The sequence below is a fragment of the Calypte anna genome, chromosome 3, assembly GCF_003957555.1.
Source record: "Calypte anna isolate BGI_N300 chromosome 3, bCalAnn1_v1.p, whole genome shotgun sequence".
NCBI lineage: Eukaryota > Metazoa > Chordata > Aves > Apodiformes > Trochilidae > Calypte > Calypte anna.
In genome coordinates this window covers 86351983-86375866 of record NC_044246.1, presented here as the reverse complement: position 1 = coordinate 86375866, position 23884 = coordinate 86351983, and the positions used below count along the sequence as shown (strand labels likewise).

General features: G+C 40.3%; 1 protein-coding gene across 3 annotated transcripts in view; it reads right to left on the bottom strand.

Moving 5' to 3' along the window:
* Nucleotides 1-266: 266 nt before the first annotated feature.
* OGFRL1 (opioid growth factor receptor like 1) overlaps nt 267-23884 on the bottom strand; it is a 78551-nt gene continuing 54933 nt past the window's right edge. The window contains exons 1-7 of one of the 3 annotated variants that reach the window (XM_030447404.1): nt 14063-14454; nt 12054-12140; nt 11445-11523; nt 9665-9743; nt 9508-9574; nt 9223-9368; nt 267-7114 (exon numbers count right to left, since the gene is read on the bottom strand). In XM_030447404.1, the coding sequence (XP_030303264.1) occupies nt 6355-7114; nt 9223-9368; nt 9508-9574; nt 9665-9743; nt 11445-11523; nt 12054-12140; nt 14063-14332 (1488 nt within the window). In that variant the 5' untranslated portion in view covers nt 14333-14454 and the 3' untranslated portion in view covers nt 267-6354. Of the gene's footprint in view, nt 7115-9222; nt 9369-9507; nt 9575-9664; nt 9744-11444; nt 11527-12053; nt 12141-14062; nt 14455-23884 lie in introns of those variants that run through there. The other 2 variants (XM_030447403.1, XM_030447405.1) reach the window with 2 other exon arrangements.

Sequence of the window (23884 nt, the reverse complement as noted above, 5' to 3'; positions counted from 1 at the left end):
TTAATGTTAACAGAGTTTCCATAGCATGTATTTTTTCTTAAATTAAAAAGCCCCTGAGCCTTTAGTAAAGCTCACTGCGAGCTCTCCCTTATTCCTCTGCTATCCACAGTGGTTTTGTCACTGACAACAAAAATAGGAGAACCAGAGCCTTTAATGCCCTACTTGTAAGTGTCAACACATTTACAGAAGACTATACAAACAAGTGCCAAACAGCAATTACACATCATTAGAGCTACACAATATTTGTACATGTTGCTAAAACAATACTGCTAAATGAAGAAGCTTTATTGATTTAGACGTTTTGGCTGCTGTTATTAAAAATATATTTACCTGAAAGGAAATCCAAGTCTTTAATTTTACAAACCAGTCAAAATATAGCAGTAAGCAACATAAACTATTGCTTTTTTATGTTTATACATTTTTTTGGCATAACACTGCCATACAGTTACAGAATTATAAAATATATCTTTTTAGTGCATTACAAATCCAGAAACTGGTTACCACTCCTACCACATACATATGGTATTGGTACTACCAAACATGCACAGCATTCTGTAATTAAACACTGCAAAGGAATACAGAGAAGAGAGCAGGACCACTCATAAAAACTGACATGTAACTTGTTCCATTTTGCAAGTAAAAATTATTGGGTTTTGCTTGATTTTTTTTTTTCTTTGTATTGCACTTTTTTTTGGTTTTAGATTGCATTTTAGCAATGAAGCCTATGTAACTTCCAAATTTTATCAGTGCAAAGCTATTCCTAATCATCTGTCACTGTCAAACAGCATAAAGGGCAAACAACCGTGGATTGGTTAAAACACAGAAAAAAGAGCAACTAATGATTAGCAAACATGCTTCAGCAGATCCCAAAAACATATGTGCCATAACCCGTTTTTTTACTGCAAAACAGTAATTTTCACACAGTTAGCCACAGCAGTAAATACATTCAGTATATTTCACAATAAACTTTAGTTGATGAATACACCACTAGACTTGTAAGCATGGTAGAATTAAAAAGTGCTGAGTTTCTAAGAAGTAAGAGACTTCTTTCAGAACAATTTGCCAATTCTCATGTTATTTTATAGTAAACAGCTTAATGCTTTTGAAAATAAATACAAAGGTGATGATAAATGTAAAGCCACAGGAAGTCTCTATTTAATTGATCTCTAGCTTCTGAACTATATTTAAGACTCTATTAGGTATGGCACGTATTAAATATATTCTTAAAATAAACTCTTGCTTCCCCTAATGGTCTAAGTGAGAATACCTGAAAACATGGGTTGTAAAAAGAACAGAGCTTTCAGGAAAAGAAGCAGTTGATAGGCAATACAGAGCACAGAGATGTTAGAGACTCAATTTCCATTCCCCTTGGGGAACTGCATGTAAATACCTGTTAGCAGTGAAGCTGCAGTAATGACTGTGAAGTGAACAAAGGGCAGGTTGCCCATGCTTAGGCATTTTTGACCCATCCTTCATTTTCAGACTCCCATGGCCATCAAAACCACCTTTTGAGCAGTCACACCTATTGCAATTGGAACTGGGGACAGGTATCAAAATAAGTTACCAAAATGTGGACTGAGGAGGGTAGTTCTCAGGAAACTCCCAACAGTATTTCTGTCTTCTAAATGATCACAACATTACAGCCATCAATGCTGGTGTCTCCAAATCCTAAAGAACCTCACTCAGATATGGGATAGGAATGGGTTTTGCCTTTGACTGATTTTGGGTTTACACTGATAGAAAAAAATTAAAATCTGTTCTGAAGTTGCAATCTGACTTTTCATACTTGATAAAAAAGAAGTTATGTGTAAAAATTTATTCAGATGGGACAAGTACAAGAATATTGTCATCAACACAGGACAAGTTTTCAGCCTAAGCAGACAGCCTCAGGACAGAAACACAGGACATTTTCTCCCTAAGCAAGTATTTTAGCATTAGAATCTCACATGGCTTTTAAAATCTAACTTGAAGTGGATTATTGTTCATCTTAACAGTACTTTCAGCAACTGTGTTCAAATGCACTAACAATTCTTGAATAATCAGATCTGAGACAAGTGAGACAAACTTCTTCCACAGAAAACAATTAAAACCTGGAACTCATAGCCACAATTGCAGAGGCTGAAAGAAAATAAGTTCAAAAATGGAAAAATTCCTGGAGAAAACTGGGGTCACCTCATTTGATCTTCGTTTCACATCATTAGTGGCCACTGCTGGGAGCAGGATCATAGTGTCACATTTTTATTAATGGCAAAACTTACTTCACATACTTTCATCTTATTCATAAATACAGCTTTTGTCAAGGAAATTCAATATAATGTTACCTGTAAAAGTTGGAGCTACATTTTCAGTTAAACATATATATCTTACTATAATTTGGGATCAGTACCACCACAACCATCAGAAAAAGAAAGGTGAAAAAAATTAACTAAATTAGCATATATACATATATTTTGTTTAAAAAAATTAAAAAGATCTCTTTTCTGTTTAAATCTAGTAAGTCTCCCTAGACTTACCTTACTGGATCAGCCATCAAAATTATAAAAAGTTTGTAAACGTTCTGGCTATAGTACAGGTATATGCACCTGCAGATTATTATTCTGGAATGGCTCAAGGAGACTTACACCAGGGTACAGGAAACATTAGCTATGATTACACAAATACCTAATACATGAGACTGCTGCAATCTCAAAGCAGCAAACTGAGGAGCTGACCAAGCCTGAGAAAAACTCTCAAAGACTCACTGCAAACATTTCTCAGGATCATGCCTTTAAATATGAGCAAAATGGACATCAAGAGCTCAGTTCTGCTCCTAGATATATGCCAATGAATAACTGCTCATCTTATCTGAATGGTCTGTGGTGCAAATCTCCTCTACAGAAGCCTTCAGTCTCTACATCCAGACAGTATCAGGTACCAAGGTACAGTTACATCCTGGATAGTAGGGCACAAAGTTGAAACTAATCCTAAAGTGTTGCATTTTCTGCATGATTTGCAGGACCACCTTCACTTGCATGTGTGTGCACAGTCATGTTGTAGCAAGCTGTGCATTCCTCTCACCTTAGGATACTTAAAACCAAATCTACAGGTGTGTAGGTATACACACTATTCCCATTTAGCTGTCCCAGAGGCTACTGAGATGTACTTATTAGGAAAGAACACCTGTATGGGAGGTTCTGTTCAATTAGTAAACGAATAGCTCAGATTCAAAAATAGAATTATTGTGCAATTACACAGAAATCACTGAATACTTAGGTGCATAGCAATGCAAAAACAAGCTTAAAAATGAGCAAATGTCCAGACTTCCTTTGCATATCCCCAGTTCCTGAAGTAACGATTCAATGACTACTGGCGTTTTTAATACAATCATTTCTACATATTGTACTGTAAACCTAAAAGCCAATATTAAGAAAACTCAAGCATGGGGAGCCTCTGGTTGCTAAGGCCATGATTCTGTAATGAAACGCACACAGTGCACCCACTTGATCCTCACAAATCTCAATGGGATGCTACGCTGCAAGATTGCTCTGCAATGAATCCTTCTTTTAAGCGCTTACAACATCAGAAGAAACAACTCTTTCATGAAAAGAATAATATACTGTCACATTTTACATAGAGAAGAATGCTTGTGTTAAAGCTGAAGTGTCACATGGGAGTAATTCTGCTGCTAAAGCTATAAAACAAAGATCAGAGTGCAAGAGCCCACCTGACACAAGAAACCTCACATACCTAATACCCATACTTTTTTGTAGGCAACTGGTATGCCACTACTCTTTTCACTTCTGTAAAAACTTGATAGGAATACAAGGAGCTGCAGATTTTAAAAAAATAAAATAACTGCAGAGTTACTAAGTACATGAGTCCCAAAGTTCTTGATTGTATTTTCAGATACACTGGGCCCTTAACGCAGAGAGCCTCACCAGATTAAAAGCACATTAAGCAGCTGATTTTGAGTGGTTGAACCAGCAAGCATGTACAGGTGAAAGCTGTGTCACAATAACAGAATACTGTACTGCAGAGACATCTTTTGGATGCAAATCCCAAGAGCAAGATTTGTTATTTTTTCTTGGCAGTAGGCAATATTCTATGTTCAATCAAATGGCAGTATAAATATAGTAACACTCCGAGCATCCCTTATTTCACTTGAATACTAGGTATTTTTATAGTGTTTAGCCTTAATACTAAAGTCCATAAATTGAAGGCTCTGTACAACTACCTACCTTCTAGTTATGTTCTTCATACGCAGTGTGTAAGTTTTCCTTATGCCCTTCAAGAAATAACTATGTAAAAACAACACTATTAAGTCAGCATGGTGAGGCACTCAAGATTTTAAAAAGTCATAGGCAGAACATAAAGTTGTCCTGCCTGTGCTTACAGGTGGGGCCAGAATCCTTAACTACACAGACCCATTTCATCTCACTATTTTGTGTCCCCTTCTGCTCCAAAAGTCAGAGGCAAACATAACACAGGCATCCTAGTTCAAGTCCTGGGTATTGTGAAAGGCTTCTTTTCACCTTTCCAGCTTTTAAGCAGCACTGGCTGTAGGAGGAATTATCTGGAGCATTTCTGCTATCACATACTTAATGTTTCCTTGAACAATCTGGGTTACCTTTAAAAAAATCCATGTACAAATGACCCTTTCTTTACAAGTAAGCACAGGAGAAGGAGGGACACACCTTCCTTCTTTTCTGCCTCTTTAGGATGGAGAGAACCTTACCTGTGTTCATAGGTACCAATATCTCTGGCTGCCACTCTATTTGATCCCAAGAAACAGTGCTACCCAGGGAAAGCAATGGATGATAAACTGCCATGATGGGTATTAGTGAAACAGAAAAATACAAGACATTCTGTTTATGCTCTGAAACCCCCGAAGACTTTGTCTTCTTGAGCTGTGAGACTTGATTAAAGTCTCATAGCACTCCAACACTCAAACTGTAGTCAGCTACTTGCCTTGTACCTTTTCATTAAAAATACATTAAAGGCAGTGGATAACATATAGACTTTTAAATAGAAAACACATACAGAAGTTTTAGATTATTTTAGGACTGTAGAAAGTGTGAGATTCTACCTGCATTATTTTTAAATTCATGTTCCACACTATTAACTTCCTGGGTACTATCATCGTTGATTGAATGGTACTAAATCAGAAGAGGCTACTCAGGGAAACCAGAAAGTCCTTCAGTAAAGAAGGTTGGGAAAGTTCTTAATTGGGAAATTCCTACCTGCTGGCCTCCAGCCATGGCAGCAGACTGGCCAGCCACAGGTTTCAGCCTATAATCAAAAGAAAATTAAACTGTGAAGGACCTCTGATACAGAGCAAAAAGAAGAGAGAGACAGCAGGAAGGAAGCATCAGGACTGCCTTCCTCTCCCAGCCCCAGCAACAGCAGTTCAGCATTGTGCAGATCTTACCCAAAGCCATCCAAGAAACTTGCAAGTTCAGGGAAGATCCACCCGGACAGGCCAGGTAACTTTTTCTCTGATGGCTTTGATGATTATGCAGTGTTTTGTGTTGAAGCCACCTCTTTTCAGCTGCTTTCTGCTTTTCAAGAGGCCTTCCAGGTTCTAAACCCAGCTGAGAGAGTTGTTCTGTTACTGATTACCAAAGAGCTTCCACACTGAGACCAAGTCTGAGTGATCAAAGAGATCCCTCCTTCCAAATTAGTAGTAGTAACTTCTGAATGAAGAAAGAACTTAACAGGGCCTATAAGAAATTTGAAGAGCAAGTTGCTTTATACCCAAAAGCTGTGGATTCAGTTTCACTGTTTTTATTCAACATACACTGACACCCAGCTGCACAGGACATTTTGATAGCTGTTACTAAGTGTCTTGGACAAGGATGTTAATCTCAGGTAAAAGATGCTGTGCAAATACTGCCATTAATCATCAACATAGCTCCTAAAAATACCCAGTCCACTCAGAAAAAAAACTCTGTGCTCTTGAAATAATTTCTAGTCATTTCATAATAAGAAATAAACACTTAAAGCATATTGAAAGAAATGTAAAAAATTCTTATGCTCCAAGGCCTTCTAGTGGTTTTTTTGTTTGTTTGTTTAAATAGTGGATAAATTTAGTGGCTACAAAATATATCACCTTTTCTATGCAATCTGTCTGGAAAAGATAAGGAATTTGTTAGCTTTGAATATACATGAATGTTTTAAAGAGCTACACCTGGTTGACTAGTGATAAACTGAGGTTGATAAAAATATAATTAACTTAAGTCTAATCTGATGTATTCACAACAAGCATAGTCTCATGAACATTTTATACTACACTAGATGGAGATTTCACCCAAAATGAAGGAGCAATGAATTTGTTGCTTCATTCAATATGAAACATAATGATTTTTAACTTCAGACTCATGATTTGAGCTCATCCTTGATTTTTGTGGTGGTCCCCCCAGAAAGCGTATCCTTATCCAGGTTATCTTGTAGATCCACTGTTGTGTTATCTGACAAATTCTCAGTGTCACATGAATCTTTCTCTATCGTGCCTGGGTGATTTCCACAGTCATTGCTCAGATTTTCATCATCTTTTTTCAAATGAGAAGCATCTTCCTTCCTGTCTGAAATATCATTAGTTTCTTCTGATTTTGAAAGCTGATGGGTAACAGTTTCACTGTTCTTTTCACTGTTGTTCTGCCTAACAGCATCACAGTTCATTTCTTGTTCATCCAAGTCATTTTCTTCTCCATTTTTTGGGAGTTCTACCTTCTTTCCTTCTGTTGTTTTACTGGCTGAGCTTCCACTTGCTGATGTATTCTTAGGCTCTTTTGGTTTCTTATGCTTAGAAATGTAACTATTGTGAATAGAAATGGGAGATGCTGGCTTTCTATTTGTTTTGCTTCCTTCTGACTTCTGTTTTCTTGGGGGTCCCCAGATAAAATGCTCTGAGGGTGTATAATGCTGTTGGGCAAATCTCAGGAGTTTCCTCCTTTCTCTTCTGTCTCTAATAGTATAAACAAAATATTCTAGAGCACTTTGCTTAATGTTGGGAATGGTATCTTCCACAAGAGCTTCATGGAGAATGAATTTTACCAGGGGAGATTTGAAACTCTCATATCCAAGCTCACCAAGACTTTTCAGAATTCGAGTGATTCTCAAGTAGTTGTGTTGAGACCTTTGAAAGAAAAGGGTGAAAAAATCCCACTGAATCAGAAAAACAACATACCTTACAGATACAGAATTGGAACAGCAATTCCTTGCTAATTTTTATGAATCTGGGTATGTTACTTCAGGCTTCCTGTCCTTTAATTTCACACAGCTGCTGAAGACTGCTAGCACCTCCTTCACTAGGATGTTGTGAGTGAAAATTGGTCTCTGTAAAATGCACTGAGGCAATGCACCAATGGGGTGGGAAAAATCTGAAGTGTGTACTGGTTTGATTCCTTCTACTGTATGTATTCTTTCAGAGGAGAATACCAAGTCACTTTATAAAACACAGTTTTTGTAGTGTATTACAGTAAATTGGAAGGGATGTGGCTAGTAGGTCTAGAGAGGTTCTCCTCCCCCTCAACTCTGCCCTGATGAGGCCACATCTGGAATATTGCGTCCAGTTCTGGGCCCCTCAGTTCCAGAAGGACAGGCAACTGCTTGGAAAGAGTCCAGCACAGAGTGACCAAGACGCTGAAGGGAGTGGAACATCTCCCTTATGAGGAAAGGCTGAGGGAGCTGGGGCTCTTCAGCTTGGAGAAGAGGAGAATGAGGGGTGACCTCATCCATGTTTATAAATATGTAAGGGGTGAGTGCCAGGAGGACAAAGTCAAGCTTTTCTGAGGGGTGACTGACTAATAGTAGGACAAAGGGCAATGGTTACAAACTGGAGCATAGGCAGTTCCATTTAAATATTAGGAAGAATTTTTTCACTATAAGGGTGACAGTGCACTGGAACAGGCTGCCCAGGGAGGTTGTGGAATCTCCTTCCCTGGAGGCATTCAAAGCCCACCTGGATGCATTCCTGGGTGACCTGATATAGGTGACCCTGCTATGGCAGGAGGGGTTGGACTAGATTATTTTTTGAGGTCCCTTCCAACCCCTAACTTTCTATGATTCTATGAAATACAGTTATGGAATAGGATTCACTGCACTTCACTTAAGGTATTTAAAATCTGGGTCTCCATTCTAGACTAGCTACCTACACTTCTGATGGTCACTACTGGGAGAAACAGAAGCAAGTCCTACTGTCCTAATAATCATCAAAGATAAATAGAAGAAACTATCTTCTGGAACTGCTTCTGAAGAGCTCTTTCCCTTGTAAAGTACACCTGAATGAACATTTAAATGCCTAAATTTTAGATGGCTAGAATTACATAGAGTCCCAATTCCTGATTTAAAATTCTGTATTCTCAGTTGTGAGAATATAGGGATTACAATGTAAATACTTCCAGTAATATTTGAGCTTCCTGAAGCCCTGTTTTATTTGTGACCTGAGCCTTAAGTCCACACACAAGTTAACTCAGAGAATATATGACTAAAATTAATTAATTAATCAACAAATTATTTTCATTATCCATTCAAAATTATCCACTAGCAAGCCTCCCAACAAGCTTCCATTTAGATAGCAGTACAAAATACTGCAAGAAAACAACCTTCCAAAGTGACCAACTGATTTGAAAAATATTTTGATACAATTAATCCACACAGGACTTATGCAAACTTATGCTCCACTCAATGCCAATGAGAGGTGACAGATGTTATTTGCTGAAAGTCGGGCTGAAGTTTGACTTAATGCACGTCTAACCCTCGCCTGCTAAGCACTGCCATTGAAAGGTATTAAATAAAAATAAAGAAAAGTTTTGAGGAGAGAAATATTGTTATTTAGCTTCCATACAGGGGTGGAGATTTTGATTTTTCTCAAAATGAAACATGAGCACAACAATAAGCCACTTGTTCTTTCCAACTGAGCAGCAGCACTTTGGGATCAGGTGAAAATGCACTCAGTAGCATGAAAAACTAGTTAATTTGGAACTGTGATCTTCTTCAGCACCATCTGAAGTTATATTTTCAGGGAATTCACTGATGTCAGTTAAAATGGTAACAAGTGAGAAGGACAATCAAAAAAAGGGGAAGGAAGAATACCGACACAAACCAAACACTGACTATTCCTTTTTCTCTTTTTCCTAGCAGGCTTTTTGAAACTATATTTTCCCTTTCTCTAGGAAATAATAAAAAAAAAGCTAAGGAGATTCTATAGCAACCCAGGAGAGTGGAGTGTATGTCATTACTTACTCATTCAAATGCTGAAATCTTTCTTGCCAGTTAGCAGCTCGTGCTACATTTCCAGTTTTATCAATCAGTTTTATTCCAAAGAACTCCAACATCATTTTGTAAGCCAGAAGGAATCTTCTAATTGCTTCTTTTGTTTTCTTGAATTCCTAATAAACAAAGAATACATCCAAAATTCTAAGCACTAGAGCAAGTACTTCTGCATTGTATAAAACAACTCTACATAACAAAAAGCAGTTAAGTATCAACATTAATGTGCTGGTTTGTTTTGAGCTCAATTTGTATTACCTCAATTTCATATGTAGTTAATTCTTTAGCGTAGAAATTCAGACCTTGTTCTCTCAGTGGAAAAAGCCTGTTAAAACAAAAAGTGCATATGTTTCACAGTATATGAACACTTAAACAAATTAATGCTTGAAAAAGAAATAGATAATAAGTAACCAACCACTGTATGTATGTGTGGTTATGTTCCAGTTTTTCGTAGTCTCCTTTCCATTTATTTAGGACTTCTTCAATATAAACCCCTGCAAAAAAACAATTTGAAAACTGTTAGGTAGCCATCAAAACCAGTGTCCTGCTACAAAAAGTCCATGACAAGTTAACATAATGACAGAATACATACTTCTGATTTTCCTTAACATATTATGTTTACACCCATAAATAAATTCATTTTAATTTAAAATTAATTCAGTCACTAAAACTTAATTGGGAAACTTTTCTCCATTAGCTGTGGCCAAAAGTCTTCATTCTGTTGCCATGAGTTTGACCTTGGGGTCTCAGGTCGTGATCAACAAATGACAATTTCAGGCTTTAGTGGTCTGAAAACCACACAGTTGTGGACCTCAGTCAGTTCCTCTTGGAAAGACACAATGACAAAAAAATAGGACAAAGTACATGTAAAAGGAAATTAATCAACTTAATCATTCTTCACACTGAGTCCATACCATGAGCAGAGGCACCTCATTTCATAGAATCATAGAATTGGCTGGGTTGGAAGGGACCTCACAAATTCACAAGGAACATAAAAGGATGTTCCTTGTTCCAAATACTGTACAGTCTCTTTCCATGTGTGAACACTCACTGTTAGCCTGTTTCAACCCTGAAACCAGCAACAGTTTTACAACTGCATCATGGCCTCTCCCAGAAATCAAACAGCACAAGTGTGGCCTACAAGGACCAAAGCTCCATGCAGATAGTCTCCTAGTACACATATGAGACCTACACTTCAGATACAGTATTGCACTAGAAATGTCCTTTTTAATTAACACCCCTAGTGCCTCAGTCCCTAATGTGGTAGCCTAGGCTTCCTCTGAACACTCAAAGATCTACAGACTTATGTCAAGGTGGTGGCTACTCCTTTCCATTCTCAGTAAAAACTTCAGCATAATCAGTCATCCACATTTCAGCCTCGTGGCCTATCAGTCACTTTTCAGAACACCACCTGTAGTTTTGTCCTAACATTCTATGAGGCGTTTTTTTCTTTACAAATTTTAGGAGAAGACCCCTCTCTAACTTCTTCTTTTCTCCTGGTTTATCCTCTTGAATTACTCCTTCATTTTATTCTTCAAAGGACCCCTCTTCCAACTTTTTCTGGCTTTCAGTTCCAGATTAATTCTACTCATGTCTATCATTCTAACCAAGATTGTTTTATTGCCTCCTTCTGCTGCCCCATCTGTCTGCTACCCTCATGTCTCTCATTCCTTGCTCGCAAGCTCTCTAGAGCAGTGTTTGTCATCTTTCAGCTCATTCTGTGTTTGTGCAGAACCTTGCAAATGCAGTTCCTGCTCCACTACCAGGACCACCAGGGACTTCAAGAAATAAGGTATTTTATTATTGTTATTATAATAATCACACAAGGGAGATACAACACATTCTTTTTCCCTTTCACAACACCAGGGACAACACCCATATCGCTGCCACTCCTAGTCAAGTAACAAGAGTTTGTGCAGCATACTTGAGCAGCTTTATTTTTGTTTAATAAAAGGTTGTGGCAGTACCATAAAGTACTGGTACAAACAAACTGGTACTACATCATGTTAAGAATGCCTGAGAAAAGCAGCACCTCCCTAGAGCCAAAGCTAACTCGTTTTACCTACTCCAAATGGGAGGTTAAAGTCATAGCTATACACCTTTGTCAGCACTGTAATACCCCCTGCAGTTTCACTTTGTTACTATTACTAGTGAACATTCTTTTGTTCTCACTCTTATTGCCACAAATTGCTCACCATCAGGTTTAAATGGGATTTTATTTTTGTAGAAGCGGAGGTTGCACAAGTCATTTTGGTATCGGAGATCTTTGAAATTCTGCTGAAAGAAAGAAAATAGCACATTAGTAGCCTACAAAAACCTATCAAGAGTATGCAGAAAGTAATGTTCTGCTCTGAATAATTTGAGGACTAAAACATTTCAGAGTTTTATAAAAACTGGAAATTGCTTAGAATTACTCATGCATTTAAAGGTCAGTTTAAGGACCTGGAAGTTCCTTCTGACTGGTACTTCTACTGAGGCAGAGGTTAGAGCAGCAAGCATAGCAACACATTTGTAAGTCCAAACTCTGCCATCCATCCTTTTAGATGCTCAAGGCACAAGCCTTTTTCTGGGCTCCTACTGCTGTTCCCAGGCTTACCCATCTCGTGTGTTTTTACATACACCTGGGATGAATACTGTTTCACTCCTCTTCCACATTCCTCCGCATCAGCTTTTCTGATTCTTCTCATATGTCATATTTATAAAGCACCAAAGGGTACAGAATCTTCCCAAAGAGATTTAGAAACATTTGGGTTGTGTGCTGTCTTCTACTAAAAAGGCAATTTAAAACCTTAAAATATTCTTACTGGGTACTGGTGTCGGTACTTGTATAAATCTCTTGCTGCGTAGAAGCTTCTCTTTGGCTTGGCTGTCAGCTCAGTTCCATCACCACTCTGAAACAGTTACAAAATAGAGAATAACCATCCACAAACACAGCAAATACTGAATTGGTGTAACATTAAAATAATTATTTTATAGGCCGGATTTCAGCAATACAAATGAACACCAATTGATGTATTTGCCTACTGTTTGGTCACAACTGAAAATTTCCCTGCTGAATACTTAACACCACACTCATTAAACCTAAATTAAAATAATAAAATACAAAAGCAAGACAATGAAACGTCCCCCCAGTGAGACAGAATTTGATTTGTTTCAACAGGTTGATTGTCATTTTCAAGTGCAACACTTCAAAGTAACATAGAACGATCTGGCACAGGGTGATACAAGGAACTAAACGTGAAAACGCAGACACCATTCATTTTGAACAGGAAACCACAATATTTGCAAAGACTATATGTCCCGTGTACATTGACTTAATTGCTATCACTGCATCCTGTGGAAGAAAACAAATAGTGACAGAAAGGCTAAATTTACATTTTAATGCTTTCTTGAACTCTATCAGAACTGCAATTGAGAGCCTAGTAAGAAGAACCACTAAATCCTGAAAACAAAAACCCGCTTAGAGGAAATACACACGTATGAGAACTTGTACTGGTGCCCAGCTGTACAGAAGCTGTGACCTGAAACAAGAACCCACCAAGGTCAATGAAAACAATCCCACTGCCTTTACAGAACACTTGAAAAAGCTGCAGATATTGAAGAAAAGCAGAAAATGAAGCATTTGCGTACAGACTTCAACTTGCTACCAACAACTTTATTTTCTTTGCAATTTCTATCTAACCGTATTGCAGCAAGGAGTTTTTTTATTTTTCACTTTCTTAAATAAGTCTCTACACTGAAACCAAGACTACATGAGAAACAAAAATTCTCTCTACTCCTTGCAGAACACACATAATAGGTTAAAGTCAAGCCTAGAAAGGAAAGTCCCTGTGACTGCACTGGAATTTTGTCTCTATTATTTTTTCAGCTCTTAGTTTATCAACAGCATATCAATGACAAACAAGCATCAATTTCCATTCTTCCTTTTTCAAGTTCAGCTTTTGACCACACCTACAGGCAAAACGAGCTTGCTTGAACGAGCAGCAGCCCTTGACACTCAGTTATCAGGCATTAGTATCAATCAGAAAAGGGGGAAGCCTGTATGCTTATTTAATTTTGCAGTTTCTGAACCAAATATACACATATCTACCAGACAAAAAAAAAAAAAAAAAAAAAAAAAAAAAGACCCAGCTTGTCCACCCTGCATTCAGTTCTAATTCCCCCCCCAAAATACTGGCAAAGCAACCCTTTATTTCCCTAGGGTAGTAATTTGTAAACATTCCTTAAAGACAGAAACTTGCCCTGAAAATTCCTCACCTCGGACCGACAAATCTGTTGCCACCTATGACCCAGTATTCAGATTTTTCACCCATTTCATTAAGATGCCACGTTCAAGACTGTATCTAATTTAAAGCAGAACCTTCACTAGAAACAGCAGCACTTCAAGGCCTCAGCTTTCTCCCAAGAGCCGGTCCTCGTCACGATGGGGGGTGAGGAGACCCAGCTCCTTTACCCCTCAGATACAGCGCCAGTTCCCCACGAATCCCCCCATGCTTCATGCGGTGCGAAGGTCCCCGCGCCAGGACCCTGCTCCGACCCGCGGGTACCGCAGAGCGGGGAGGGCGGCAGGCACTGGGGCTGGACCGGACCGGCCCAGGTGCTCATCTCGTCTCCGCCCGTTCTCCGGAGCCACGGAGTTCAGCGGGGCAGCAGCAACAGCACCTCCCTGTCCGGTCCGGCCCGGCCCTACCCGGTCCGGCGCCGCACGGCGCAGACGCCAGCGCCGAGTGCCAGCAGCCCCCGCCGCTCTTCCCAGCCCGGCTACCGAGCCCGCGGGCAGGGCGAGGCGGGGAGTCCCCGGCGCTAGCGGTACCTGCTCGGGGCTGGTGGCGTCCGCCTCTGCCCGCTCCCCTTCCTCTGGCGGCGGGGCCGGGGCCGGTGGTGGCTCCTGGGGCCGGCAGTCCGCGGCGGACAGCTCTGCCGGCTCTTCTCCGCCTCCCGCGGCGGTGCACACCCCCTCCTGCCGCTGCGGCTCTCCGCCGGCGTCCGCCGCTTCGGGCTCGGAGTCGGTCTCCCAGGTGGAGTCGCAGTCCTCCACCGTGGTGGGCTCCTTGAAGCTGACCCCGCTCAGCAGGCTGCCCATCGGGCAGGGCAGGACCGGGCCCGCCGCCGCCGCGCCGCCCGGAGGCCGCGGAGGCCGAGGGCTGGGAGCGGCCGCGGGCTGCCTACGGCTGCGGCATGGCGGGGCGGGGCGGCGGCCGGGGCTGCTCCCCCGCCCGGCCCCAGCCCACGGACACGCGCGGGGCGGAGCTGGAGGCTCCGGGATTTCCACAGGAGACACGCACGCACGCACGCCCCTTCCCCGCCCGCCCCACGCCACCCTCGGATCTCAACCCTGGCGGCGGGCACCGGCGGTACCGGCGCCGCGGAGACCTGCGGGGTGTCCCAGCGCTATCCCCCGTCCCCCCGGGGCTCCTCTCGCCCGGCCGCGGGGCTGGGGAAATCCGCGCTCCTCAGGGAGACGGCAGAGATTTCTCTGAGGAGGGGATACGCCCCGAGGGGACCCTTCCTCTTGGAGGAGACCTCGGTGTCCCCTTAAGGGTTACGAGAAAAGCAAGAGGGTGCAGACGTTTCTTGAGAAGAGCAGGGGTGGCAGCTGCCACAGAGCAGCGGTCTGTGAAAGAGATGATTATTTGGCGACAGAAGAAGTCGTGTTACCAGCACTGTGCAAACACAGACTATCCGGTAGCCAGGGGAAAGGTTGCGGTGAGGTGGACCTCGAGGAACATACAAGTGCCAGCGGTGGCAGGACCTAAGGGATTAATAGTGTGGCACCCAGACAGTTTCAGCTTCTCCTAAACCTTTGTATAGTCTGAGACTAAACCTAATTTAAAGGCAGATTTGGCACGGACAGTGGCAGTGTATTTGGCTTAGAATGCCATTTGGATGGAAACTGCCTGGAGCAAAGACCTGATGAGCTGAAGGCTCAGCACACTGTTCCAGTGGCCATTCCTGCTGTTATGGTTATAACTGTATGCTTCATTTCTAACCAGAGCTGCCAGGCTTCTGTTCACACTCAGAGATTTCTGCCTTTTTAGTCAAAGACAGTTCTGTGCTGTCCAGTATATTGACTGCATCTAAACCTGTGCACTACCATCAAATCATCACAGCACTTGGTAAACCAAACAGGTTAAGCTTCTTCAGCCTCTTGGTCTAACTTACTTTTCCCATTCCTTCATTCATTTTTATGCCTTTTATTATCTTCTTTTCTTCTTTTCTTTTTTTTTTTTCTTTTTTTTTTTTTCTGCTGCTGCTGGTTCAATGTTTTAGCATCCTTTCCAAGTGCAGGTACTAGCACTGTAACTGGATGTCAAGATCATCAGTGCAGAGATGATATAATCTATATTTTTTTTTCCCTGTCCAGTCTCTAGAAACTGAAAGATCATTTTGATTCCAGTTGTCTCAGCATCATGCCTAGATACATTTGTATAACTCTCTCACATAACCCTCTGTCAGGTACCTTTGAATTTTATGAGCCGTACACATGGATGGAAATTACTGGGAATACCCTGGTTGTCCAGCTTTGTTTCAGGCAAGATTATTTGCAGTTGCAGCTGACCTAGATGCAGCCACAGCTGCATGGCTGAGCTACAAGCTTGTCTGACAGTTCAGTGTGCCTCAGGTACCCATGGCTCTGCCTCCATCCTCCATCACTTCCCTTGGCCAAGACAGTTCTCTTCTGCTCTTCATGGAGACTGATGAAGCCCATTCAGTGTTTCCCATACCCCTAAGTCACCACCATGCCAGCTGCTGTCCTCCTCAGGACCCAGCTACTCTCACTCAGTCCAAAATCAAACCTTCTGATCCCAGCCAAGACCCACACCTCAACATTCAGGCAAACTCTCATCCTGCCTCTATTGCAGCCCCAGTACCAGAAGCTGTACCCATGCCACAGTAATGGTTGGGACAACAGGATTGTCTTGCACAAATTGATCAAACTTTCCAGCTCTTCCAGTGTTGAAAATGGTAATTTAGGGACACCTACTGAAGAATCTAAAAAACAGGACATTTGCTTAACAGTCTTTACCCTGACATATTTTCCCAGCTTATGAAAATTGAAAGCTTTAGAAATCTCCAGTGCAAAAGGTTCATTTTAATATCCACCAAGTCTTCATTTTAATATCCACCAAGGACTTATTTCTATAACATTTACATATATTTTTTGACCTTTGTTACATAGTGAAACAACATTGCACAGTTTAAAGTATGTTATCTAGTAACTAAATATGTTATATAAAACATATATATTTTATGTGTACATAAAATGTATATGTTATATAAAACATATATATTTTATGTGTACATAAAATGTTACATTTTTAAAAAATACTGATTAGTTTAGTTTGGTTTTGTTTTTAATAAGAAACAGAGTATGGTTGTTCCCTGCTTGCCTCCATGCTAGTCACAATTTATAGACTCTCTCACTTCAACACCTATTGTTTTTTTTCTGAAAAGTTCTACCCTATTTGTTCTTAGCCAGCATGAAAGCTATTGCATTCCTGTCATCGCCCTTGTGACGTTTTCCTGTAGGCTTTCAAGCCTATGTTCTTTGAAATCTGGTAATTAGGAATGCACATAGTACACAGGAAGGGTCAGCCTCATTCTTGCCTATGGACAGTGTTTTAATATGGAATAAAAAATCCCCACCAAGAAGGTACAAGAAAGGTTGTAAGAGGTCAAGCAGCAAAGCTGGATGCCAGAGCTGCAGTTGGAAGAACAAAGTCTTTTGTAAGACTAATGCTTATATCTCATATTTTTGGAGAATTCCCTCTTCTTTGGCCTTATGTTGTGCAGGAAAGGCAGATTTGTTTCCTTTTTCCACAATATCTCCTCCTACACACAGTTTGAAGGAATTGACTTAAGAAATGCTGATGTCTGGAACCCATTTGTCCTGGCTGCCTGCTGCCTACCTACTTCCATTGACAAACATCAACTGGTCCCAGTATAAACCAACTCTGTTTCCTCTCCACTGCTACGGCTTTTGTAAATACCCCCTCACGTAGACTGTGTTTATACTAGGGACAGCAGAGCCTGAAAAACATGCTGTGTGCTTGTGTCAAAAATCAGGTGAAGGTTTTGAGGATATCTAGTTTGCATGGCAATTAGTCCTGCAAATTAAAGATCTGTTTGCAAGAAAGCTCTGACTTGTGCAAATAACTGCACATTATTATAGAGAGCTCAGTTCTAGCCAAAGAGCAAAGGTGTCAGCCAAATCTCATCACAGAGCTGCAGGAGGATTTTTAGAGGATCTGGATCTCAGACCACTGATTAAGAGCTAGGGCTTAAATTAATTGACTTGGTATTGCTTTTGGAAGCAAGGAGCAGAGACTTCTTTGACATGCTTACAGTAGCCCATGCTGCTGAGGTGATGTGATGGACTTTTCTGAATGTATTTTTGGAGTTTCTTAAGGCTTGATAACTAGATATACACTGTTGCTAGCAATCTATGTAAGAAGTGACAGACAGAACTGAGGCTGGCTGAAACCTCATCGGCTGGTTGGTGGTGGATTGCCAGGGTGATGCAGGTTTTCCTAGCCTGCCAGAAATGTTGTAAAGCATTATTCACTGCTATCAAGGAGCTTATTATCAGCAGGTAGGCTAGAACTCCCACACTGGAAACTGAATTGACAGATCGTTGGTATGGCACTTTAAAAAAAAAGGGCAGTGGCACCAAAGATGCAAGCCTTCAAAAAGTTTCAAGTACCAATTCAAATAATTTCAATTTTATCTGAGTCAGCTCTCATGCAATTGGTTATAATCCTTCAGCTTCTCATTGGATGGTGGCTAGTTTCTAAGTGAATTTGCTCAGGAAAGGAAGATTGAATAGCCCTTACTAGATCAACATCCAGCAAGATTCACTGGTTAGACAGTGATGGGGCATCCAGCTGTGCCTATTGAGACCTGGCTGCAGTGTTGTGATGAAGAAGTGCTAAAGCCAGGAGGATCTGCTTTGATCACAAAATCTGAATTCTGCATAGCACAAGTCAGAGGAGTCCCTTCCTACCCATTTCTGAAGAATGATAGAAGACCTAGGCAAATGCAGGCCACTATCACATCAAATACTGACTTTCATAAAGCTGTTGAAAAAAGATAAGCATTTGGCTTCTGTTTAGATACTTTAATATATGTTTTAAACAGCACAGATTAGTGAAAAAATTTGGTTTGTTTGTTTCATGGTTTTATAAGAACCAAAAAGGATACCAGATAACTTTCTGGAAGCTGATGTTGTGTTTACATCAGCAAGATAACTAAAATTTGATTAAAAATTAAATATGGGGTAACTGTAATACTTCATCATTACCTTGGGAGAATGCTTTGAACAGGATAACAGAGAGGTCAATTAACAACTGTGGAGAGTCTTACCAACCCAATATTAAGGTGGTATAAAGCTGAGAGAGATGATGCATCTTTAGAGGATATGAGTAGATTACTGAAACACTTTGATAAATGGCAGAAGAGGGCAAAATAAATAAAGTTGGTAAAATGAAATTTAACTGAGATAATATAAAATGATTCATAGTGGCTACTTATTCAAAGGTAGATTTTAGAAATACAGAAGGACAGCAATAAAACAAATACCTGGGAGTTACAGTATTATTAACATTTGTTCAGACAAGGGTCCAAATAAATTTGGACACCAACATATATTTGGGCAAGTATAGAAAGTCAAACAGGTATGGTTTGTAGGCACTAGCTGTAGCTGACTGGTGTTTTAATGGAGTTTGTTACCTTATTGGATTATTTTTTAAAGGAGCTGGTCAGTCTCAATTAATATCTGACTATGTTGATTTTTAATTCTCTTCTTTAATTCATTACTGCCCCAGATTGCTAAATGCCAAAGCAAATGTAGTATCTATAGAAGGTGAATCTAATTTATAAAGTTATCCACAAGTTTCCTCAAGTGAATGTCATTGGAAATGATTAACTAACTGGAAACTCAGAAGTCAAGTTTTATATATGTGCAAATTTGTTTCTATTGGAATCTGAAATTGATTTGCAGAGAAGAAAAGACTTCACATAGATCATGCTAGACATCACAGATCAGCTTCCTAAGCTCACCAAAGCCTGTGGCAGTTCTTCCTTTTTTTTTTGTTGGGTTATGATTACAACATGAAGACCTTAAATAAGTCCCTGTTTATTGGAGTGTCTTGTACTAGGGCTCTGTAAAAGATCACAGCCAAGGAAAGGCCAGAACAAATAATAGAAGAGTTTATTAACTTAAGATGGTCTGTCCAGGTGGCCAGAGAAGTAGTCTCACTCCAGTCCTTAAGCCTGTAAGATTCTGCTCAGTTTCTTCCCCAATTGGCCTTTCAAACATTGCACAGGACTGCACTCAGTTTCTTGAGAAGAAACTAATGCTGTTGTAGAATGCTACATGGTCTAAATGAGCTGCTGGGCAGAAACCCCTGATTTAGAGCTAGGGTCCTACATCACTCTTGTGATGGACTGAAACCAGCTGCCTGGGTCAGCATGTTCAGCTTTCCTGCAGCAGGGCTTGACTGCGGTGCATCAGCTGCCTGACACCACCCATAACAAATTATACTTATTTGCCAGAAATTCACACAGGGTTAGGTGATGTCACTGAGTTTTGCTGAAGAGCTCCTGGACTGCACCAGGTAAGCTAGGAATTTTGTCAGTGGAACCTAAGAAGAGGTTCATTTCCCTGAAAGACAGAGAGCGTGACTCAGAAACCCAAGTGTAGGCATCCAAGTGCCCTTGGATGTCCCTTAGTGTTTCCATCTGCTGCTGCAATAGAGGTTGTTGATGATTTTAGGCATTTTCAAATCAACCTTGGTGAACCATATGAAATCCACAGTCGCCTGCCCAAAAGCAAACTACAGAACTGCACAAATGTGTATCATCTAACATGGACTTTTTAACTTGTAGGGATCCTAGGAGTCCCATGAGTCACATCAATCTTGACATCAATTAGATCTTCAAAATAGCTATCCTGCACCATCCCAACCACATAAATTCATAGTCACACACAGAATCCTATTTAAGAAAGAACAAACAGAATCTGTGGTCTTGAAATAATGTTTTACTGGAGATATATTTTACAGGGACAGCATGAGCTCCAGGTCTATTCAAATTGAAGTATCATATAGATGCTAAATTTATATAGATGAAATTCTGCTTCCAGTGACACTGGAGAGCTCACAAGGTGTAGGGAAGATTTTTTTCCTTACACAAAGCTGAGTTATGTGTTAATAAATAATAGCACCAAATGTTCACTTTAGGAATCTGATGCAGTGACCAAGATCATCTGAACACCACGAGTATGTGCAGTATTCCAGAATTAGACCATTTCATTTTGTAACATGCCATGTCATAGAGTGAGTCCACCTGGCAGCTGGAGTACAGGCAGCCTTTGATGTGCTGGGAAAAGACATCACAATTCTTTGCCATCAGTGTTTGACCAGGCTGAATAGCCAGTGGCATCCAAACAGCTCACTTCTCTCTTGAATAGAGAGATGAGTGAACAGTAGGCACATCATTGTCCTTTCTGCATGTGGCAAAGTGGGCCAGCAAAAACCTGGTGGTAATGTGCTAAAATAAGAGTGCTTTGTCTTCCTTTAATACATTACATACAGGAGTTTGCTTGCAGCAGGATTTAAGAGCAGTCAATTTGTTAAAAAAAAGATAAATTAAAAATAAAAAATGCTGAGCAGGATTTGGGGATGACCAAGGGAGTGCAAATTACATAAATTACACATGCATTGATCTGTGGCATGGTCTTTAAAAACCACCAAAAGCAAAACTCAACCCCCCCAACATTATCACCATAATTACAGATGAAATTGGAGAATTACCAGTGGATAACACTGTCAAAGGTCATTGTAAAGCAAAACACAAACCAGGACACAGGCAAAAGTGCACAGGCAAATCCATACTCAGCTGTCAGACCTGAGTACAGCCAAAAAAGAATAGGGATGATCCAGGCCAAGGATTGAAAGCAAGGAGCAGCTTTCTTGCTGAGTAAATGTGGCTTATTTGAAAGACAGGAGCATCCTTACAAGGAGGAGAACAACTAAAACTATATACCTGCTTCATCATTGCCATAACCTAAAAAAATCCTCATATTCATCCTAGAAGAGAAATGTATGGCTGACAAACCAGGGGCAATTTTTGTTCTTGAAATTGATGTTTAGAAGGACAAAAAGCATTTGCTTGTTCTTAAGAACTTTAAAGCAATGCCATTTCCTAGCTCATGGTGCTTTGTAGTAGTGTTGCTTTGTAAAGGGAGTTCACAAGTTAAAATCAGGAGATAATGTCAGCATTGCAAGCAACACAGCAGAAAAAACCCAACAAAACCATGATGCATTTTTGTGCTCGTTAAAAGAATTCTTCAAAGAAATCAGGATGAAAACAAAACAAAGATTGCCAGACATACATGAGTAACAATATTGAGTGTTCTGGATGGTTTTTATGGGAGCTGGATGAAGCTCTGACACAAGCAGTTCATCCTCATGCAGGTGTTTACATTTTCTAGAATGTAATGATCATCTCCCTGTACTGCTCCATATGAAAATAGTGATTAATTTTTGCATTACATTTGTATGAAATTTGTCACCCTCTAACACCACTCAGAGCTGCCCTTAAGCAGAGAAATATTTGGCAAGTCTGAGGGCATACCAGAGCAAAAACCAAAGCACTAGTGATAATGTAAGGATCATGCTAGGGGTAAAGAGATAGAATAGGAAAAGCCCTATTCACCACCACTGTTTTGGGTGGGACATGTATCTAACTGCTTTGGTGTGTTCTTTCATTTACATTACAAAGGAATGTTTCTGGCAGAAAGCTGGTGTAAGCAGTATTCATTATTCCTTTAAGGGACTGATAATTCAGTATGTTAATGCACTTCAGGCTATCAGTGCTGTCAACAGTCCACCAAGATACAAATTAAATCTTGTTCCAACATCAGTATTTCTACATGCAGCCCTGAGGTTTAATAGAATTGGAGCACAGATCATGGGGTGAAAACTAGTGATGGTTGACATATTCATAAGACATTTTTGGGCCATGGTGAAGACACCAGGAGCTGATTAAAACCAGTGAAAGAAGTCATCATAAGCACACTGGGTAAGAAAATGACAGAAAATGAGAAAAGATATTTAATCTGACTAAAAAAACCCACCCAATCCTCAAGTATATCTCCGAAGTAGCTCAGATACAGAGAGGAGAAGAGGACTTCTCATACTGCTTTGGACATCTACATTGTGGTTGCTTCTAAGTGGTGGCTTAGAGTCCCCTTACAGTCAGTGAAAAAAAAATGAAACTTTTAGGTGATGAATCATTTAATCTGAACAGAGACATTTAAACTAGGCCTGATGACATGCCTCTGTCTTTATAAAGGAGAACAACTAATTGACTTAGAGGTAGACATTTATACTGAAGATACATAAGGTTGCCCAAGAAGCGATCCATCTTCAGCACCTAGCCACATTGTAATTTATCAGACTGAGCTTGTTCTCCTTGGCCATCTCATGAATGACTGTCAAACTCAGCTGCTTTAAAGAACTCTTGCAAAACTTGGTCCCACCAGAGACACAGCTTCACACTCAGTGCTGTTGTACAGAAATCACAGAGCATCTCTCACCACACAACTTTTCTGCAATAAAATAGCTGGTGAGTCTCCATAGACTTGCTATGTGGGGACTGAGGGAAGACAGAGATTCCTTCAGTAAGAGATCCAAAACTGCAACCCAACTTTGGTGCTTTGAGGATGCATCTATATTAATGCTTAATCTGGATCAGAAGACAGATTTAAAGCTATTTATTTAATGAATTTTTTTTTTTTTTTTAGATTGAGTAAACTGGAAGATGGAGCCCAAGAATGTATGCAATGCACATGAGATACAATGGGCATTCAGAACTATTCTGAAGAATAAAAATAATCCCTAATATGTTTATAGTGTGGGTGTCAGGTCCTCAGCACTGGCTGGTTTGCTCCTCAGGTCTGCCACTGGTTTTCACAACCTGCCACTATAATATAAAGTGGATATGGCCCTGGAAGAGCCCCTTGCTCCATTAATCATTGGAGGAGTTTAGGAAGATGGAATAGCCAAGTTAGCATGCTCAGAAGTGAATGAAATTAACAACCACCATATGGATTCTATGCTAGTTTTCCAAAATCCACTCTTCAAAGACAACATCCATTAAACCCAGGCAGAAACAAGTCCTGGGTATGGCATGAGGGTAGTGAATTATCTGAGGATGGAAGGAAGGTACCTGCTGATTACCATTTCCTCTTCCAGGCCTACAGAGTTAGTATACCTGTCTGAGATGGCTAGTAAATTCAAAATACAGCTATCAGTGGGATTTTGTTTATGGCAGCTTCAGGACTTCATCCAGATATAAATTGCACTAAATTAACCATGACATTATTACTGTTGACATGGCTGCAAAGGAACAATACAAACCACAAAGTAAAGCACAAAGAACATTGCCAGTGCTACCGACCTAGCTGGGTGCACCATTTACCCCCACGAGAAGTAATATTGCATACCTGCAATAATAAAGGACTATTATCTCTACTGGAATCCCAGCACAACAAGCAATACCTTAGGTTAAATCTTTTAATTACACAATGGTACAAAAAGTCATTAAGAAACACCACTAACTAGGGCTCTAC